Source organism: Mandrillus leucophaeus, unplaced genomic scaffold (assembly GCF_000951045.1).
Source record: "Mandrillus leucophaeus isolate KB7577 unplaced genomic scaffold, Mleu.le_1.0 Scaffold59, whole genome shotgun sequence".
In the NCBI taxonomy this organism is placed as follows: Eukaryota; Metazoa; Chordata; class Mammalia; order Primates; family Cercopithecidae; genus Mandrillus; species Mandrillus leucophaeus.
Genome location: NW_012106363.1, coordinates 2,475,838 through 2,498,311, shown reverse-complemented (window position 1 = coordinate 2,498,311; position 22,474 = coordinate 2,475,838). Strand labels below are relative to the sequence as shown.

Genomic DNA, 22,474 nt, shown 5'->3' with positions numbered 1-22,474 from the left:
ATTTTTTAGTAGAGACGGGGTTTCACCGTGTTAGCCAGGATGGTCTCAATCTCCTGACCTCGTGATCCACCCGTTTTGGCCTCCCAAAGTGCTGGGATTACAGGCTTAAGCCACCGCGCCCGGCCTCTTCAGTCTTTATAAGATCCTGTTTTTACCTTTTGTGAGAAATCAGGAGGAAGTGTTTTGGCACCAGTAAGTCGTTTCACTAGAAAAGCTTTCCAGTTTGTATATTTATGCTGAATAGCTAAAACAGAAGAAATAACCAGTCATACTTTGGCAAAAAAGAACTGCTTCATAAATTATTTGTTAAAAAAGTAACAAATTTCCTTGCAAAATCAGACTATTAACATTCTGAAAGGTAACAAATATAGAGAAAGCAAGTATATGCCTTGCCAGCAAAAAGCTGCTTGACACCAAAAAATTACTTTAATTTCTTTTCTTTTTTTTTTTTTTTTTGAGATGGAGTCTCGCTCTGTCACCCAGGCTGGAGTGCAGTGGTGCGATCTTGGCTCACTGCAACCTCCATCTCCCCAGTTCAAGGATTCTTCTGCCTCAGCCTCCTGAGTACAGGCACACACCACCATGCCCAGCTAATTTTTATATTTTTAGTCGAGATGGGGTTTCGCCATGTTGGTCAGGCTGGTCTCAAACACCTGACCTCAAGTGATCCAACTGCCTCGGCCTCCCAAAGTGCTGGGATTTACAAGCAGGTGTGAGCGACCATACCTGGCCTTTAATTTCCATAATACTTTAACATTGCTATGTGTAAAACAGCATTAAAGTACACATATAAAAAAGTACGGTAAGGGTAAATAAGCTACTTACTTCTAGGAGGAACAAGAGGTTTTCCGCTGGCTGCACACCAACCAACTGGATGGATATCAGAACCACATATATTGCACCAGAAGTCCAGACCAGAGTCATTTTCAAATCCTTCATATCTTAAAAGGGCATTGTAACCTGAAACCCAGAAATAAATCACTACATAGTAAGAAAATAAAATTAAATAAAACAATACAGCATCTGACAGCAGTTGTCAAACTAGTGTCTATCTGCAACAGAATCACCTGCAGGGTTTGTTAACAGACAGATGGCTGGGTCCCCCTCCAGAGATTCTGATTTTGTAGATATTGGGTAGAACTGAGAATATGCCTTTTTAACAAGTCCTCAGGTGATGCTGTTGCTGCTGGTCTACGGACCAAACATTGAGAATCATTTGTTCAGTGCAAACAGTTCAACTGTTTTCAGAGCATGGCCTCCTTACATGTATTTCAATTGTACCCATAATTTCTTTTTCTTTTCTTTTCTGAGATGGAGTCTTGCTCCGTTGCCTAGGCTGGAGTGCAGTGGCGCAATCTTGCCTTATTACAACCTTGGCTTCCTGGGTTCAAGTGATTCTCCTACCTCAGCCTCCTGAGTAGTAGCTGGGATTATAGGCATGCGTTACCACACCTGGCTAATTTTTTTATTTTTAGTAGAGATGGGGTTTCACCATGTTGGCCAGGCTAGTCTCGAACTCCCGACCTCAGGTGATCTGCCCGCCTTGGCCTCCCAAAGTGCTGGGATTACAGGCTTGAGCCACCGCGCCCGGCCTTTTTTATGAAGACAGGGTCTTTCTCTGTCACCCAGGCTGGAGTGCAGTGGTGTGATCTTGGCTCACTGCAACCTCTGCCTCCCAGGTTCAAGTGATTCACTTGCCTCAGCCTCCCAAGTAGCTGGGATTACAGGCCGTGTGCCACCACGCCCAGCTAATTTTTGTATTTTGTAGAGATGGGGTTTCACCATGTTGGCCAGGCTAGTCTCGAACTCCCGACCTCAGGTGATCTGCCCGCCTTGGCCTCCCAAAGTGCTGGGATTACAGGCTTGAGCCACCGCGCCTGGCCTTGAAGTACATTTCAAAGAAACTGCTTTATCCAGCTGCTCAGGTGGCCAATTACTCCTGGGTAATTTGAATGTAGCTACTTTAAGAATCTAAATTTTTCTGTTGTATGTATTTAGAAATAAGATTTGAATATGCCAGGTAAAAAGTTCAATAAACACAAAGAAAATTATGTAAAATGAGTTAAAAACTGTATGTCCTAGGCAAATAGGAAGCCTTATTCTTGGAAAGTACAAAAAATATGTAATATATCCTATTTATAATTTTATAAACTTTATGTTGACAAAAGATTAAGATTTAATTTAAGGTCTTTAATGAAACAGAAAAACGCCAATATATGTGTATTTCAGGCTAGGAGACAAGTTCAGTCAGCATTTTCATGTCTGTGAAAATTTATAGCATTAAATGTTCAGTTTTAAAATTCAATAATTTCTTAGAACAATTTATGAGTTTGCTAATTATTGCTGACTCTAGCTTCTGGTTAACATTAGGCTCACTTCTACAATGGCATTAAAGTGGCTTAAAGAAGATATATGATGCAGTTAGATAAAAGAAAAATGTAAAATCGGAGATGGAAGGAAGAAGTAATTTTTGGATAGTAAATGCGCTGATTTTAAGAGCTATTTAAATATAACTAACTTAAACACCCAGGGCAAAAATAATATGCTGTTGTTTTAAATTACAGTGTAGAGATTAATACAAGCATTTAGCGAATGTTTATACAGCTGGGAAAATGTTTCAAGAAAAAGATGGGGAATTGACCTGGGTAGTAGTACAGTTAAGTACAGAGTTGGGACACTCTTGCAAGAGTAACCCAAGGCACAGAGGTGACAAAAACATGCTTGTATAAAGGAGGGAGGGAGATTGGCCTCATCACAACAGATCATTTATGCTGGAGAACTATAACACATCTGGCATGTGGTATATGGAGCAACTCATCAATAGCCATGAATGCCATAAACGCTGGCCATCTTGATCCTTTAAGTACAAAGAGGCCATAAAAGATGCTTGAACATAAAAATAAATTTAAAATAATTTTTAGGTAAATTAAGTCAATTAGCAGTACACAGTAGAGCAGTCTGCAGTGTTTTGAGGAGAATGCCGGAAATAAAACTAGAGAGTAGCAGGAGTTAGAAATCTGTCACAGTAGTAAAAGATAACTTTTCTTATGAGTGGCTGCCTGCCTCTCCTCTACACTGCCCGACTACACTGCTCACTGAGTACCTTGTCATATTAATGCCTGGTAGTAGTCAACATTTGGCAGATGTGAACATGCTGGAAAAAATACAAGCCTTATACTTCTGGATATCATCCTTTGTCCACATTGTCTAGCACAGTAGATTCCTAACATGTTTATTTCATGAGCAGTAAAGGGCTTGGTATGGTGGAGGCAGTGGGAATAAAGAGAAAGGAAGAACTCAAGATGCATAAAATTATCAACAATTGTATAAATTTGGTATTAAGGTTCTTATCACTTTTTTTTTTTTTTTAAATGGAGAATGGGTCTCACTATATTGCCCAGGTGGGTCTTGAACTCTTAGGCTCAAGTTATCCTCCTGCCTCTGCCTCCCTAAGGGCTGGGATTATAGGCGTGAGCCACTGTGGCCAGCTCTTATCAATTTTTTAGTATCTCAACCTCTGTTACTTTTCAAAGTGACATATACATTATGGCCTATATATCTGGTCTATTGCTGGATTATTTTTATGACTGTGATCTAAGAATGACTTTTACATTTTTAATGGTTGAAGAGAAAAAAAGGATATTTCATGATACATAACGATTACATGAAATTCAAATTTCTGCTGGAACGCAATCATGTCCATTTTTTTATGTATTGCTAAGGGTGCTTTCATGCTATAATGATAGAGACGAATAGCTGTGATAGAGATCATACGGCCTGCAAAGTTGAAAATATTTGTTTGGCTTTTTCACGGAAAACAATCTGCCAATCTCTGCCCTCTATCATAACATATTTTTTATTTGGCAATACTTGCAAAATTTATAAACATGCTTTTTTACAAAGGGTTACAAGGATCACTGCATTTTCTTCTAAATTATTATTCATGCTTTTCACCTGCTAATTTTACAATTCCAGCAATCCAGAAGACTTTGGTAGGTAGGCTGCAGTCTGTATTGGGAACTTCTACTCTCACATTTTCTGAGATATCACCCCAGCAGGTCCCCATAGGTGCCTGTCATATAAAAATCATTAAATTATTGTCTTATTAACATAAAGCCTAAAACATATCAATGAAAATTAAGCATTACCATCAATAATAGGAATATTAAACTAAAAATGCCATTTTAATTCCGTTTGTTTCATAGAATTCTATCTGGAAAAAGTCAGTTTCAGTGACAAACAAGATGAAGAGAGAATTCACATATGTTAGACTAGATTCATGCTGACTTCAAAATTTGATACTGTCCTAATATAAGATTTAAGCAGCAATTTTTCTAAGAGTGGAATTACAAACTCAATAGCAGATTTAATAGGATTAAATTGTTTTAAGAAATTTATTATTTTTAATATGTACTGAATGAATATACTTTATCCTAATTTCTAATTTAAAAAGATCTGGCCAAAGAGCAGAAAGAAAAACAATTCCAATCAGCAATGTGGTTTCCAACAACATGAATAAGAGAAACGAAAATTTTCAATTGAAGTTAAATTCACAGAATATAAATTGAGTCCACAAAGATGGACATGAGGGAAAAGCATTGAATAAAGTTATTAAGAAGGTGCAGTTGAAGAGTTTTGGAGACGAGTACCATGGTAAACTATTTCAATTATTTCAAAATTTCTCATGTAGAAATTACTATAAAGAGAAAACTTCCAATGTGAGAACTGGTAATCACTAGCCTCCCACAGCAAATGGTTAAGATGGGGACTCGGAAAATCAATTAAATGAGCACCATGAAGGGATTTTCCAAAATCTAACAGATGTTCCCGAAGTACAGTTTCCATTGTATTTTAATCTTTAAAATTCAAGGTAATTCACAATTACTTGGAACTTATGCAATGGTAAATTAAATCAAATAAGCACATTTAAGAATATAAATGCTGATAATACTACAGTTTGTGTTGCTCTGGATAATCAGCTTCTCATTAAATTTAGAACCTTGATCACAAAGAAAAGGATTATGTGAGGTTGTAAAAGACTTGATAGTATGAACAAATCAGGAAAAACCAAAATAGCCTCAAAGCTCAAAGATGAGCAAAGATATCCAGGAGTTACATGAAGTAGCCAATTTGAACATTAGGCAAATGTCCTCCATGCAAGGCCCCTCCTACTTTGGTGGATGCTCACCCAACAGGAGGATTAGCCTAAAACAACATTCAACCCCTACTCTCTCAGTAGTTTCTGGAATTTCTGAAGGAGAGGAAGAGAATGTCAAATACCGAAGTTGGATAAGTCTAGAAACCAAAGAGAATCAATTAATGGCTAACGGTTTAAATAGTAAGCAATGAGTATACCTCAGTAACTGGCAGACATGGACTAGCTCAACTATTTGCGGTTCTGGAAGGGTACATATAATTATCGCCTCGACTTGTGCAAAAAATAATATATTCATTGTGACTACCTCTTCTTTTTTAAACTGAAAGACTGGACTCTTCAGGTTCTGCTATCTTTCCCCTATATCATTCTAGACTGTAGGGCCATCCCTATTGCCAGCAGATATGATCAAAAAAGGAGAAACTAGAAGGAAGACAGGTAACATAAACTAAGCTAACATATATTAACACAAAGATCATGTATTCATTTTTGTGAGGATGTACCAATTAGAGCAGAGAGATGCAGTTAAATGAATGCAGTGCAGCATCCATCCCTCTTTGTCTGGTTACCAAATTTGTGAATTGGGTTTATTTTTCACTGAGAAGAAAGAGGCGTGCTTATGCTAATGAGCTGGGGGTCACTGGTGAGTTTGGCATACAGTATTCCCTTTTGAGCTAAATGTGACAATCTGTCATATTGACTTTTATTTTTTTAAAGCCTTAACATTTGTTGGGAGAAAACTTTTAATACTATTTTATTAAAGAAAACAAAATGTCAATATGCTTGCTTAAAAAATTATGTTCACTTTGGTGGAGGATACTTTTGGTCCCTACAGTCTGGATTGGTATAGGAGAAAGTAGCAGAAAGTGACATTTGTTCTTGCCTGTAAGGTTGTGGTTCTGCTAGGCCCTCTTAAACCAATCCATATGGTTCATTCTAAGAAAAAAAAATGAAGAAACAAAAACATCAACAAGAAAGAGCACCACAGTCATAGCATAGTATGTGCTCAATGTGTTGAAATAATATGGTAATTTCATAGATATGTCTGCCCTTTAGTTTAAAATGAATATTCTTAAGTGTGGAAGACTAAATGACCCAGGGCCTGACAGCCATCTTCGTCCAAGTCATCTGTCTTCGCTTGCTGGCAGGAGGGATACCTCTGAAAGTCTGGATTGGCATAGCATGAACTAGCAGAACCATAATTTACAGGTAACAACAAATTTACCTTCCAGACTCAGGACGCGAGGTCCACCTCAGGCTCCTCCCAAACAAGGAAGATCTGCTCCACCACTTCCTGCTCCAGGGCCACTCGTGAGGGCTATCTGGGAGCGACTCTCCTTCCCTGCAAGGTAAGCTGTCATCAGGTCCTGCAGGACATGGCCAAATCCAAATGCTGAGGGGTCCCCAACACAAATGTATGACAACCTCCACATGACTGTAAGAAAATAACTGGGTGGGAAGTCTTATTTGCTGGACTTCAAGATCATTCCCAGATGGTCCAACAGCTCAGCTGGCTAGTATTCAGACTCTCAGGGGGCTGATGCACTGCACACACGATGATTTATGGCAGACATAGAGACTTCCCTCTGCAGAGCTGCCAACCAAAGATAACCATACAATCTTTAATATTAATCTGTAAGTGGGCAGAGACAAGACCTGAGGTCGCATATAGGTAACCAAGAAGGAATAATTTATCCCAATCAGATGGCAAATGTACAAAAAGCCATCATTAAAATGTCTTCAGACTAACAGGCAAAGTACATATAGCAGAGAATGATGAAATATTATTTGGCCAAAAAGGGGAGAAAACATTACAGAAATTTAAGTAGAAAGAAATGAGAGTTCCTAAGTACTACTTACTAGAATTTTCTGGTAGAAAGCAGAAAAAGAAAAAAAACCAAAACTGTTCCTGTCTTCTCCATAAAGTCCACTCACCCTTTTTTTTTTTTTTTTGTTGAGACAGAGTCTCACTCCGTCGCCCAGGCTGGAGTGAAATGGTGCAATCTCGGCTCACTGCAACCTCTGCCCCCTGGGTTCAAGCCATTCTCTTGCCTCAGCCTCCCGAGTAGCTGGGATTACAGGCCGGTGCCACCAAGCCTGGCTAATTTTTGTATTTTTAGTTTTGTCATGTTGGCCAGGCTGGTCTCTTAACTGGTGACCTCAGATGATCTGCCTGCCTCAGCCTCCCAAAGTGCTGGGATTACAGGTATGAGCCACTGTGCCTGTCCTCCACTCACCTTTTGATACCAGAATCTATCTTTTGGGGTGGTGGTAGCAGGTAGATGAGTCCAAGGAGAGGACAAAAAGGAAAATGGGATGCCTGGGGTGGAAGTAAGATTAAGGCTGAAATAATGCTATGCATATGTAAAAAGACAGGAAGCACTGGTTACTAATTTGAAAGGCGGCCGGGTGTGGTGGCTCAGGCCTGTAATCTCAGCACTTTGGGAGGCCGAGGCAGGTGGATAACCTGAGGTTAGAAGTTCAAGAGCAGCCTGGCCAACATGGAGAAACCCTGTCTCTATTAAAAATCCAAAAATTAGCTGGGCATGGTGGCACATGCCTGTAGTTCTAGTTACTTGGGAGGCTAAGGCAGGAGAATCACTTGAACCCAGGAGGCGGAGGCTGCAGTGAGTCAAGATCGTGCTATTGCACTCCAGCCTGGGCAACAGAGCAAGACTCCATCTCAAAACAACAACAACAACAACAAAACGCATAAAACAGTCCATAATTTTTTTGGAAAAAACCATATTAAACCAGTATCACTAAAGAATTGGCACAGTGTGGTGGCTCATGCCAAGCACTTTGGGAGGCCAAGGTGGGCAGATCACTTGAGGCCAGGAGTTCAAGACCAGCCTGACTAACAAGGTGAAACCCTGTCTCTACCCAAAATACAAAAATTAGCTGGGTGTGGTGGCACGCACCTGTAGTCCCAGCTAGTCAGGAGGCTGAAGCATGAGAATCGCTTGAACCCAGGAGGCGGAGTTTGCAGTGAGCCAAGATGGCGCCACTGCACTCCTGCCTGGGGGATGATAGAGCAATATTACATCTCAGAAAAAAAAAAAGAAAAAAAAGAAAAAAAAAAATTTTAAGTTAGGCTTTCTTTAAAACATACGGAAAGACAGGGCCAGGTGTGATGGCTCATGCCTGTAATTCCAGTACTTTGGGAGGCCAAGGTGGGAGGATTGCTTGTACCCAGTAGTTCGCAACTAGCCTGGGCAACATGGTGAAATCCCATCTTTACCAAAAATAGAAAAAAATTAATACAAAAAATTAGCTGGGCATGGTGGTGTGTGCCTGTAGTCCCAGCTACTTGGGAGGCTGAGGTGGGAGAGTCACGTGAGCCCAAGAAGTCGAGGCTGCAGTGAACTGTAATCGTGCCTGGGCGAAGGAATGTGACTGTTAAAAAAAAAAAAAAAAAAAAAAAAGACAAGACAGGTAATGTTTATTTCACTGCTTTCCTGTGGAGAATTTATTTCATGGCAACACTCAGACTAGCTAACTGAGATGGAGCACTAATAAGTACCAGAAACTAATTTAAAGTTTTATTTCCATTAGAAGGAAAATTCTGCAATCTAGGATGCTACCTTGAAGATTTTAACTTTAGTTAAAATGGAGATGAAGTAATACGACTTTTTTCCAACCTTTAATAGAGTCCTGTGTGTGGGGTCACGACTAGGGAAAAAAAAATGAGTTCACTTGAAAAAGATTTTACTAACAAGCACATACCTGAGAAATAGATAATGAGTTTTATTCTAAACTATTGCTACTGTACATACACAAAAGGGCTTTTATTTTTCTTTCCTTAAAACCTGAAAGTATACATGATACACACCACAAAAAAACATGGTAACTTTATCCCTTTAAAAAAGCTGACATACATACAGGTCAGGCACAAGAAAGAGGATTAGAATATGTCACGTAAGTAACAAGAGGATATCTGTGGAGGCAGAATGAAAAAGTATGTGGCCAGGCACAGTGGCTCACACCTGTAATCCCAGCACTTTGGGAGGCCGAGGAGGGCAGATCACGAGGTCAGGAGTTCGAGACCACCCTGACCAACATGGTGAAACCTCTTCTCTATTAAAAATACAAAAATTAGCCGAGTGTGGTGGCACGGGCCTGTAATCCCAGCTACTCAGGAGGCTGAGGCTGGAGAATCGATTGAACTCGGGAAGCAGAGTTTTCAGTGAGCCGAGATCACACCATTGCACTCCAGCCTGGGTGAAACAGCGAGACTCTGTCTCAAAAAAAAAAAAAAAAAAAGAAAAGAGAAAGTATGATAAACTCAGCTGAAAAGCTTCTGCATATATGTGTACAAAGGACTTTTTTTTTTTGGTACAAACTACAACTGTATGAGAGAGAAAATGGGATGATTTCAACATTTCTGATCTAAGTAAAGACAGCATCAGTAAGATATGAGATTATTAGTTTAGGTACCAAACAGAAGAAATCTGAAGTCTGTAAATATATAACTGAAAAAAGACGACTTTATGTTCATTTATACATTTTGGCCCGTGCTATAATACCTAGGGGAAAAAAAAGTTTTACTTGATTTCACATGGCAAATAATGGGAAATAGAAGTGCTTCAATTTAAAGTCTTTAAGTAATTAAAAAATAATGAAGAGTGCTTTATTTATTTATTTTGATACGGAGTTTTGCTCTTATTGCCCAGGCTAGAGTGCAGTGGCGCAAGCTCAGTTCACGGCAACCTCCGCCCTCCGGTTTCAAGTAATTCTCCTGCCTCAGCCTCCCAAGTTGCACGGTGGCGCCCGCCACCACGCCCAGCTAATTTTTTTTTCTATTTTTAGTAGAGACGGGGTTTCACCATGTTGGTCAGGCTGGTCTCAAACTACTGACCTCATGATCCACCTGCCTCGGCCTTCCAAAGTGCTAGGATTACAGGCGTGAGCCACTGCGCCCGGCCTGAAGAGTGCTTTATTTTTATTTATTTTTTGAGACAGTGTCTCATTCTGTCACCTAGGCTGGAGTGCAGTGGTACGATCATGGCTAACTGCAGCCCTGACCTTCTGGGCTCAAGCAATCCCTCCCCTCAGCCTCCTGAGTAGCTGGGACTACAGGCATGTGCCACCATGCCCAGCTAATTTTTTTTGTAGAAATGAGGTCTCACTATGTTACCCATACTGGTCTCAAACTCCAGGGCTCAACTGATCCTCCTGCCTTGGCCTCCCAAAGTGCTGGGATTACAGGTGTGAGCCATTGCTCTTGGCTACAGTGCTTTAAAGTCAAATGTTCTGAATACACATACATCAATTGAAGGCTCTGCTGGGTTAAAGTTAAATTACTAATAGAAAATAATCTGTTAATTTCTTTGATCTATACATTGCACCTAACTGGCATTATTATTTTGGAGATTTTTCCACCATTAGGATAGATATGGATACTGCTCTTAGGGGCTTAAATAAAACGCACATTTAAAAAAAAAAGACTTGCATTATGAAAAATGGGTTAAAGCCCAAAGCTGAAAATTATAGTCCAGCTACTCAAAAAAGTAGCAAGAATTCTTCATTTATAAGACATGGACTAGCTGAACCAAATGATTTTAAAGATGCCTTCTAGCTTTGTGACCATATGATTTAGCATTAATTAAAAGTGATATTACCCAATTTAGTGGTTTCCAGCCTCAGGAACTGTCAAGGATGGGGTGCTCAAATGTCAGGAGCCAAGGCTCTGGTAGCAACACCCCATCTCTGCCAGAACAATCAATGCAGTTTCCTACTATCCTGTTCTGAGGTCTAAGATTTTTGTTAGAGAAAAGGGGACTTCTTACCCAATATATGGCAAGCAAAACAAAACAACAACAAAAAAGGGCAATTATGATGCTTAAATAAAAGGTCTGAAAAACTAACCCCTAGATACAATAGAAAACATTATCAGCCAATCATAATATACAGTTTTTTAGTATATTATACTAAAATATATGTGTGTGTATATTATACACACATACACACATATATACACATACACACACATGTATATATGCACATATACACACACATACACTTTTGTAGAGACAGGGTCTTGCTATGTTGACCAGGCTGGCCTCAAATTCCTGGCCTCAAGCCATCTTCCTACCTTGGCCTCCCAAAGTGTTGGGATTACAGGTGTAAGCCATTATGCCCAGCCTAAGTAGATATACTAAGTGACAACTGGGACTTGATTTCCATTGCTGATTATAAAAAAAAAAAATTGTACGATACTGTTGTAATTGAGTGACTGAGTATAAGACACTATGAATAGTTACAGGAATTATCAAAAAGGATATAGTCCTATGATCTACTCTGTAGAAAGTTCATTCTCAGAAGCTTATAGACAGACCATGGAAAGAATCATATTCTTGAAATTCTATGATTTTAGAACTAATCACAATAATATCTAAGTGCTAGAAAATAGAAAGTATTTATCTGGGATTCTTATTCTAGAAGAGGTTGGGTTAAGTTAAAGAAGCCAGGGCTCTGACAGCGCCCCCATCCCAATTCCTGATGCAATCACGACAGCTCCGCTTCCGTGTTACATGTTACTTGCTGGGTGTTCTTTCGTAAACTGTGCTTGAAAAATAATCCCCTAGGAGCAGGAAAAGCTCCCAACTTGTACTCAAGTATTCAAAGAGAAGGCAGGTGTAGAGTCTGGAACAAAGAGGCCTTCCTGTCTAATAAACCAGTTTCAGAGCAAGTGTCAAGTCTTAGAAGACTTTGATGATACAAGGCAGGATCTTGTACTCTTAGCTCCTGACTATAGGTTTTCTAAAGACAAAGCTAGTAACTCTCCTTAGAGACCCAGAAAACTGTCTCGGAGGGGACAACCAGCAGGAGTCAACTCTAAAGGACAAAATCAAGTGCAGCATGAGGTATGGCCCCCTTAACCAAATGGCTTCAAGTGAATATGCCGGTTAAGGTAAGAGAGCAAGCTCTTTGTACAAAAACATACCGAGGAATTACTAAGACACATTTTTCCTGTTTGATAAGGAGAAGGCAGTAAACAGAGGTAAATGGAACAGGAAGGCACTGGGTCTACATAATTGAGAAACAGATGCCTCACTTCTGAGTGAGAAAGCAGAGGCTCCACATTCTTATCATTAATTGTGTGGTGAGGTTAGCTGCTCGATCCCCTATGATAGAACATTTCAATCTCAAAAAAGGCAGAGTTGAACAAAGTCAATCAAGTTCATTACTACCACAGAGATTTTCTCATAAATAACTTTAATATAATAGTAGAACAATTCAAAGATTTGGACAGAAAATAAAATATGCTTCTGGGGTTGAAATGCTATTCTTTTTAATACCCTGACTACTTACAGAAAACAGTTTTATATGGTTTATAACACAAAAATAGATACAAAGAGAAAGGCCATTCAGAAGGAGACAACGGACAAATGTTTCAGGAATCTGAGGTGAAAGAGTTACTGTAACTAAGAACTTTCTGACCTTCAGGAAAGTAATATACCAAGAGAAGAGAGTTAAAGATTTTCTTTTTAAAGATCTCTCTTTAAAACTGCCATTGCTGTGTACGGAATATTTCTCACAAATATGACACTATTATCAACATTACAGCAAAATAAATCACCTACTTTACACAGAAATAAGATGCCATTTAAGGCAATGTCACTGACTAAGGGCTTCATATTGTATTTTCAAGAATGAGAATTAGCAAATTAATATACTTGACTTTGATCAAACTCCTTTACTAAGGCCATGAATGAGTGAAAATTCACTCAGATTTCTACAACAGGAACCTAAGCTCAGTTTTGTTCACATGTTGTTATCTAAAAATAAAGCCTTAATTTTTTTTTTCTTTTTTTTTTTTAGACTGAGTCTCGCTCTATTGCCCAGGCTGGAGTGCAGTGATGCAATCTTGGCTCACTGCAACCTCTGCCTCCTGGGTTCAAGTGATTCTCGTGCCTCAGCCTCTCGAGTAGCTGGGATTACAGGCGCCCACCATCACCCCTGGCTAATTTTTTTATTTTTAGTAGAAACGGGGTTTCGCCACGTTGGCCAGGCTGGTCTTGAACTGCTGACCTCAGCTGATCCGCCCGCTTCGGCCTCCCAAAGTTCTGGGAGCCACCGTGCCTGGCCTAAAGCCCTAAATTAACAAAATGTTAAGCGCAAACCAAAGTTCATGTATTTTCTAAATTCTCTTTTCTTCTTAAACACGGATAGCAGCAGAAAGGATCTTTAAGTATTAATTAAAGTTGTAGTCAGGTTAAAAAAGTATTGGAGAGAATTAATCAAATCTAAAGGAAAAAATCAAAAGGAAAGAACTTGCCATCAGATATATTTTAAACACAATTCTAAATTATTTTAAATGCTCTGTAACAATCCACTTGCTGAAAAGAAAACCTTTTAAAGGGTTTCTCACGATATATACACAGCACATATTTCAGCTCACAATACTATGTAACTAATAGTTCCTTGTTTTGTGACTTAACATTTGGAGATAAAAAAATTAGAAAAAAGATCCTTCCTCTTCTGAATTATCAGGTCAAACTGCAGATTTAAGTAACATACACAATGAATGGTTTCCGTTAGGTCAAATCGTATGACACTGTCAATATGCATATTTTTGATACACAATACTAGCAATTTCACTTACTTTTATTTTTTGTTGAAAAGAAGTCTCACTATGTAGCCCAGGATGGTCTTGAACTCCTGGCCTCAAGTGATCCTCCTGCCTCATTCTTCCAAGTTGCTAGGAATACAGTTGAGCCACTGTGCCCGGACAAAGTAGCAGTTCAACTTAATATGAACATCTGATGAGGCTGGGTGTGGTGGCTCATACTTGTAATCCCAGCATTTTGGGAGGCAAAGGTGGGAGGACTGCTTGATGCCAGGAGTTTGACACCAGCCTGGGCAACATAGCGAGACCATATCTTTACCAAAAAATTTAAAAAACAAATATATTATAAAAGAAAATTAGTACTTAGAAGACTAGTACTTCTCCCTGTTTAAAATAACTTCAAACTGCAATTTCTTTATAGGAAACTTGTACTTACAAAACTTACATAAGTTCTTTTTAACTATTATTAAGTATAATAATAAAAGAAGGATTTCAATTACAAGGCATAAAAACAAACACCTTCTAAGGATAAGATGCTTAGGTGTTATTGTACCTTCAGATTTAAACAATGACTAAGTACTTCAAAATAAGGTGAGAAATTCTGTACTTACATGTTTAAAACAGGTAACTGGCGCGGCTATAAAGCTATTGCTATTGATGTAGTTACCCCAGCTGAAACCTTCCATGGAGACTGCTAAAATCAAACAAATTTACGTATATTACAATTCTCACATCTTTTATTTATAAGAAGGTTATCACAGTTAAAATGTGTGAAAGGACATTAAAATTAATTTATCCCATTTAAAGAATGTTTTCTTTAAGATCAAATAACTTCTCTAAATAGCATGAGCTTTGGCTTATATCATATTTGCAAACAAACAGGAGTTTCTTTTTTTTTTTTTGAGACTGAGTCTCCCTCTGTCACCCAGGCTGGAGAGCAGTGGCGCAATCTCGGTTCACTGGAACTTCTGATTCCCAGGTTCAAGTGATTCTCCTGCCTCAGCCTCCCGAACATCTGGGACTACAGGTGCGTGCCACCACACCCAGCTAATTTTTGTATTTTTAGTAGAGATGGGGTTTCACCATATTGGCCAGGCTGGTCTTGAACTCGTGATCTCCTGATCCACCTGCCTTGGCCTCCCAACGTGCTGGGATTACACGTATGAGCCACCACGCCTGGCCAGGAGTTTCTTAACTGTTCTATACATGACACATGCTCCTGAGGAAGTGAGGTACAAGCTCTTCAGTTAAGGGGAGCAAAGAGAAGTTGAGAGAAGTGTACAGAATGACAAACACTGCTGTGGCTGCTTTTGTGTTTTTATTTCCATTCAGTTCTTGCCATGTACCTCAGTGAGATACCTACCCCATATCACTTTTAATTACCTCACTTTCTATTTACTTCTATTTACTCACTCATTGCCTCTTCTATTTACTCACTTGTTGCCCTTCTCACTATTTACTCTCTTATTGCTCTCCTCATTACTCACTTATTGCCCTTCTATTTACTCACTTACTGCCTCACTTTCTATTTACTTCTATTAAAAATCTTCTGGCTGGGCGCTGTGGCTCACACCTGTATTCCTAGCACTTTGACAGGCTGAGGTGGGTGGATCATTTGAGGTCTGGAGTTCTAGACCAGCCTGGCCAACATGGTGAAACCCCATCTTCACTAAAAATACAAAAATAAGCTGAGTGTGGTTGCGTGCACCTGTAGTCTCAGCTACTAGGGAGGTTGAGACATGAGAACTGTTTGTACCCATGAGGCAGAGGTTACACTGAGCCGAGATCACGTCACTGGACTCTAGCCTGGGTGACAAAGCAAGACTCTGTCTCCAAAAAAAAAAAAAAAAAAAAAAAAAAACCAAAAAAAAACTCTTATTAGAAATGATCCTTTCCTTAATCTCTTCCTCTTACTACTCCTCTTCTCACAATCCCTTTGAAGCCTGCTGAATGTCCTATTTCTTTGCCTAATATCTTCGCAATTCAGAGAATCAGTACATGGAAAGTAAATAATAAACCAAACAAAAACATTAAGGAGATTGCCAAAAGCACCTGAACTTATGCATGCAACTATAATCTTCTAGAGTAATTTACTGAAATCTAAACAACCATTAGGAAGCTTAGAGCCGTAATGTGCTAAACAGGACATAGAAACAGCTTAAACAGAATTCAAAATTACAATTTAATTAATTACAAAATTAATTAAAACTAAACGAATCAATATCAAATATTTCATCTCTGTCAGATTCACCAATATTACCTGCTTTTGTCTTTGCTTGATTTTGCAAGGTAGCTTGATACTGAGCATATGCGGCTAGCTTAGCAACTAAAGGTTGCTTCTGAAGAACTTTTGCTTTCTTTGTTGGAGGCTTACCCTAAAACAAGAAAAGTTAAGTAAATAGGATTCTTTTTCATCCCCCCACCACCACAATTTAACTGGACTGCATACTACACATTCTGCTTCAGTAAACATTGAGGGTTTAGAAAATTATTAAAGCAGAGGAAACATACAAGAATTTTAACATGAGAATTTTTTTCTGGAGTTCTGCTACAATGTAGTTATCTAATATGGGTAGCAGAGCTGGCATAGACTACAACAGCAATACGCAAATTAATATGTTAATAAAAAATTATATCCCACAAGATGTTAAAATATAGGCTGTGGTGGATACTTGATTCCTTCTTACAGTAGATAGAACCAGTGGTTATTTACTCATGCAGGTTGCCAAGCATTGCTATTTATATGGTAAGAGAAGATAATTTAATGTTCAAAGAGCAAGTGACTGAGGTTTATACCTTTAGTGCTAACGCAAAAGATCAATGACAAAATGATCATGGGCCAAATTCACAGTGTGACAAACTGCCATCCATTTGGGTACAGACCACTGCTCAGGATCTTTAGGTACTGTCTATCTGAAATATAGAAATACATCTAAGTGATGTATTTCCTTAATTTGGAGGATTTAAATAACCCTTTCAGTGCTATATAATGATCACAATAATAAATTAAATGAGAACACTGTGATCATCCAATAAAAATACTGCAAAAATCAGTTAAGTTAATGCCTTTAAAAAGTTGTTTACATGATACAATAGTAAGAACTTAGTCAAACGGTCAAGTCTCCAGTCATTTTGTAGGCACTGATGTACAGTTAAAGCAAGACGATTTTCTTTCCATACCATGAGCGTTGTCAAAAAGGTTAGTTGGATTAACCAAATACATTTGGTCAAGGTATCAAATGGATTGTACTAAAAAGTACAAAGCAAGGAGATGAGAAAATAAAACCAGAGATTAAATTATTTCCCCCCAAATGATGAAAGATTCTACCTTGATGTTAACACAAAAGGAAACAAAGGGAAACAGGAAAATGTCTTCGATTTCTGTATATAAAAAAGTGTTTATACTTATTTGGAAAAAGGATATTTTAATTAACTTATGCAAATAATCATTTATTTTGGATAGTATGTCTTATCCATTTAAAATAGTTTTCCAATTTTATAGGCTGAACAAAGTTTGGGGCTCACATGTTTCCTCAAGATGTGGGTATAAAACAGTAACTGAGTGGGCAGAGGTGAAGTGCAGCGAATCACAGTCAAATGACAGATAAATGGTGAAAGCCATAGAAATAACAGATATAAGTAAGAAGGTTTCTGTACCGTTACCTGAAGTCTGGCCAAAATGCTTGCCTTCTTGGAGTTTGACGAGTAACTTCTTGAACATGAAACGCTACAGAAACGCTTTGTTTTAGAGTAAAAAGCATCTCGGACGCCAACCATCCCACACATCTCACAGGTAGCTAATTAACAAAATAAAAACACTGGCATTATGATATAATAAAAGCAATCTTCATCTAACAGTTTAATTTATCCTGCCATCTGAAAGTTTTAATTTAAAAATTTGCCTTGAACATTTCTTCTATCTTCTATACAAATGATAAAGAAGCCTGCACAGAGAAGTCAGAGAGAACACTGGTATTGTGCCATGGTGATGGGTTCTAGAAGGTCTGATAGTAGCTTGAGGTCTGAAAGGCTTTGCAAAGGGTCAACAGAAACAGGGCAGATATGCTGGATTCAACCGACATTTCCTTAGTGCTTACCATGTACCAGGCATTTTCATATACAACAAATTCCAGCTTTTGAAATGATTACACATGAAAGATGAAAAGTGCCACACAATTGAAGATTAATAACAAAGTATAACAGAGGCCTTTAAAATACTGCAAAGGTTGAAACTTAAAAAGAGGTAATACTTGGAAAAATGCTAAGAGCTATATGAAGATTCCTTCAAGTTATGTTTGGGGGACAAGAAAAAAGGAATGGGTTCAAAGTTTGAGGTAGAGGCCAGGTGCAGTGACTCATGCCGGTAATTCCAGAACTGTGGGAGGCCGAGGCAGGATAACTGGCTCAAGGCCAGGAGGATGGGACCAGCCTGGGCAAGAGAGCAAGATCTAGTCTCTTCAAAAAATAAAAATAAAAATAAAAAAGAGCCGGGCATGGTAGCACACACCTGTAGTCTCAGCTATTCAGGAGGCTGAGGCAGGAGGATTGCTTAAGTCCAGGAGTTCAGGGTTAAAGTGAGCTATGATCGCACTACTGCACTCTAGCCTGGACAACAGAAGGAGATCCTGAGTCAAAAAAACCAAAAAAACAAAAAAACAAAAAAACAAGTTTGACGTAGGTGCTCTATTATTAACCAGTGATAGTGGGACAGCAGAACTCTTAGCTACTTACTATTGCATAATAGACAATAATCTGAAATGTAGAATTAGAACAAGGTTCACAAGAACTGAAGTTTAAAAAAGATAAACAAAAAGTAACATAGCAAATAACTGCCTTAGTGAGTTAAAGCCTCCACCCAAACAGGTAAACTGGAAAGGCCTGTAGTTTAACTGGTACAGTTGGCTCTGTGCTTCCATGGGTTCTGTATCTGTGGATTCAACTAAAAGTGGACTGAAAATATTTCAGGAAAAAAAAATTGCACCTGTACTGAACATATACAGACTGTTTTTTTTCTTATTGTTCTCTAAACACTATAGTATTAACAATTATTTGCATGGCATTTACCCTGTATTAGCTATAAGTAATCTAGACATGATTTAAAGTATATGGACGGATGTGTCTAAGTTATATGTAAATACCACACCATTTTATATACGGAACTTGAGCATTTGTGAATTTTGGTATCTGAGGGAAGTCTTGAAACCAATCCCCCATGGATACCAGGGGACAACTGTACTTACTTACAAATCTATAAGAAATCATGGAAAAAAGATAAAAGTGCCAGAAGATTGCAGGTGAACAAAGGGTATCTACTGGGAGAAAAAACTAAATGGTTTTCTGTTGGAAAAATTCTAGAACAGATTGTTAAAGAACGTTCTGAACACCTAGATAGAAAAGTTGTGATCCCAAGGAAACAGCGAATCTTTGCCAGAAATTATACATGTCAAACTAGAATTCTCACAAGTAGGATGCAAGTTCCATCAGGACAGGAAACTTATTCTGTGTTGTTCATCTGCTATCTCTGGTATTTAAAACAGACGCTAGCACACACAAAGCTTCAACAAACGCTATTTCCTTTTATGATAGGATTACTAGGCTGGTATGTTATAATAAAACCACGGCAAGAATAGACACTAACAGGAGCTAACACATTTGATAAAATCTCATGTAGCTCCAACAACATGACTGAGAAATTTCAGCTGGAGTAGAAGACACCCAGGTAGGGTTTTTTTTTTTTTTTTTTTTTTTTGAGATGGAGTCTTGCTCTGTCACCCAGGCTGAAGTGCAGTGGTGCGATCTCAGCTCACTGCAAGCTCCGCCTCCCAGGTACAAGCAATTCTCCTGTCTCAGCCTTCTGAGTAGCTGGGACTACAGGCACATGCCACCATGCCTGGCCAATTCTTGGTATTTTTAGTAGAGATGGGGCTTCACCGTGTTAGCCAGGATGGTCTTGATCTCCTGACCTCATGATCTGCCTGCCTCGGCCTCCCAAAGTGCTGGGATTACAGGCATGAGTCACCGCACCTGGCCATGCTATTCAACTTTTTAACCAAAAGACTAGAATAGGACCAACAGGGCAGAATTATCAAAACTGTAAATGATGTAAAACTGGAAGATTAGATGACACAGCATTCAATATTAGATGACAGAATTAGCAATCAAAAATTTCTAAGACTGGGCAGGGTGCAGGGGCTCACACTTGTAATTCCAGCACTTTGGGAGGCTGAGGCAGATGGATCACTTGAGTTCAGGAGTTTGAGACCAGCCTGGGCAATATGGTGAAAATTGCCCGTCTCTGAAAAATACAAAAGTTAGCCAGGTGTGGTAGCATGTGTCTATAGTACTTGAGAGGGTTAGGTGAGAGGATCACCTGAGCTCGGGAGGCAGAGATTGCAGTGAGCCGAGATCTTGCTGCTGCATTCCAGCCTGGATAATAGAGCAAGACTGTCTCAAAAAAAAAAAAAAAAAAAAAGCTTGGATGTAGTGGCTCACCCCTGTAATCCCAGCACTTTGAGAGGCCAAGGCAGGCAGATCGCTTAAAGTCAGGAGTTTGAGACCAGCCTGGCCAATATGGTGAAACCCTATCTTTACTAAAAATATGAAAATATGCCAGGCATGGTGGCGCAAGCCTGTAGTCCCAGCTACTTGGGAGGCTGAGGCAGAATTGCTTGAACCCGGGAGGCGGAGGCTACAGCGAGCCGAGATTGCACCACTGCACTCCAGCTTGGGCAACAGAGTGAGACTGTCACAACAACAACAACAACAAAAATTTCTAAGACTGAAAGTTAGTAAGAAAAACGTTATATTGAGAGATCCAAAGTCCTACATCGTGGGTTTAAAAAGTTAATTGTGAGAAGACTGGTTTAAACTGGGTTAGTTTATGTGGTAAAGGTCAAAGGACATCAGTTATTTACAAGTTCATTATCATTATCAAGAAAGCTAAAGCAATTTTGGTGGCATGAATGGAAACAGTGTCTTGAAAAGGGGAGATAAAGGTTGAACTATCTTCTGGCCTCACACAGGGTGACCATTTGTTTCATTCCCACATTTCCAGGATGTGGGACTTTCAATGGTACAACCAGGACAGTTCCAGGCAAATCAGGATGACTTGTTACCCTACTACCACATAATCTGAGGTAGTATCCCCAGAACAGAGCGACCAGGATATCCAAGAACTAAATCACTGGGATACACCATGAGAGAAATGGTTGAAGCAACTATGGCTCCTTGGTATGCCTTAGAGATAAACTAGAACGAAGGGTTCCATTGTGGAGAAAAGAGATGTCATTAGAACCAGGATTAGAATTATGCTGTGTAACTTTAAAAAGCAAAACTTTCCAGACTCCCAGAAGCAAAGTTAAAAAGGCGAAACTAAGACCAAAAGATAAAAGTTGGAGGAAGGAAATTTTGGTTCAATAAAGAGACTATTCTAGTAATTTGAGATACTTAGAAATGAAACTGCTTCCTTTTTCATTTCCTTTTTCTTTTTCAAGCCAGACTTTAGGTAGAAAGAAATTCCTTACTGTGTCAGAGAATACCCAATCACCAGTTATGTTAAAACAGAAATTATAAGAAATTAATACAGAAGAGGGAGCCCAACCTTGAATGTCTCTTTCAACTATATAAGCCTATGATCCTATGCACTTTTACTTACAGTTACAGAGGCATTTCTTATCTAACTACTAAATTTATGTCCACATGAAGTTTCTCACTGGCCTTTCGTTTTTTATTTTGTTTTATTTGCTTTCTACTGGGAGGTAGGCAAAATAGAGTTAAACACCAACTCAGTGATCTTATCTCGAACTATAAATGTCAGCTCTTCAAACTGCCCCTTAACAATTCTAAGGAAGGGGAAATGACAGAAGAAACCAAATAAAAACACACCCTTAAACATAAAGCTGTAGAACAGGTGAAGGTTATAAATACTCACCCATGCCAGATTTACCATCTGGGTATGTGTAGACTTGGCCATTGTTTTTGATAATCGGGAGATTAGAAGGTAAAGGAGCGACTTCTTCCTCACTCTCTTCGGAGCTGGAGCTGCTGCTTGTGTCCTCACTGCAGCTATCATAACCGTCAAACATCCCGAAAGAATCTCTTCTTTTCCTTTCAGATCGTGAAGAATGTTCAGTCTTTGAAGTAGAGAAACCAGTGACACATGACACAGCACTCACATACACCCGCTAAAAGACCCTAGCACAAATTCTGGTAAATGAGATTTGATAAATGAAAACGTAGCCCTGAGAAATAACCATTTTCTTCTTTTTTTTTTTTTTTTAATGTTTTGAGACAGAGTCTCACTCTGTCACCCAGGCTGGAGTGCACTGGCACAATCTTGGGTCACTGCAACCTCAACCTCCCGCACTCAGAAGATCCTCCCACCTTTGCCTCCTGAGTAGCTAGGACTACAGGCAAGTGCCACGATGCCAGAAACATTTTTGTGGTTTTTTTTTGTAGAGATGGGGTTTTGCCATGTTGCCCAGGCTGGTCTTTTATGCTTCGTCTCAAGCAATCTGCCCACCCCAGCCTCCTAAATGCTCGCATTATGGATGTGAGCCCCCTCCCCTGCCGCAAAGGATGTCCTGCCTCTGCATCCCAAAGCACTGGGATGATAGATGTGAGCCACTGTGCCTTGCCCAGATTTCTTTTTTCTTTTTAATTATGGGATGAGCATGGTGGCTCATGCCTATAATCCCAGCACTTTTTTTTTTTTTTTTTTTGACTGGGTCTCTCTATGTTGCCCAGGC

General features: G+C 39.1%; 1 protein-coding gene across 1 annotated transcript in view; it reads right to left on the bottom strand.

Annotated features, from left to right (window-relative positions):
* The window catches only part of MBTD1 (mbt domain containing 1), a 94,806-nt gene that overhangs the window by 24,485 nt on the left and 47,847 nt on the right, over nucleotides 1–22,474 (bottom strand). Inside the window, exons 2-8 of the mRNA XM_011999223.1 lie at nucleotides 21,658–21,859; nucleotides 17,391–17,524; nucleotides 15,988–16,102; nucleotides 14,339–14,421; nucleotides 3,955–4,072; nucleotides 826–960; nucleotides 156–244 (exon numbers count right to left, since the gene is read on the bottom strand). Coding sequence (XP_011854613.1) covers nucleotides 156–244; nucleotides 826–960; nucleotides 3,955–4,072; nucleotides 14,339–14,421; nucleotides 15,988–16,102; nucleotides 17,391–17,524; nucleotides 21,658–21,859 — 876 coding nt within the window. The remainder of the gene's footprint in view (nucleotides 1–155; nucleotides 245–825; nucleotides 961–3,954; nucleotides 4,073–14,338; nucleotides 14,422–15,987; nucleotides 16,103–17,390; nucleotides 17,525–21,657; nucleotides 21,860–22,474) is intronic.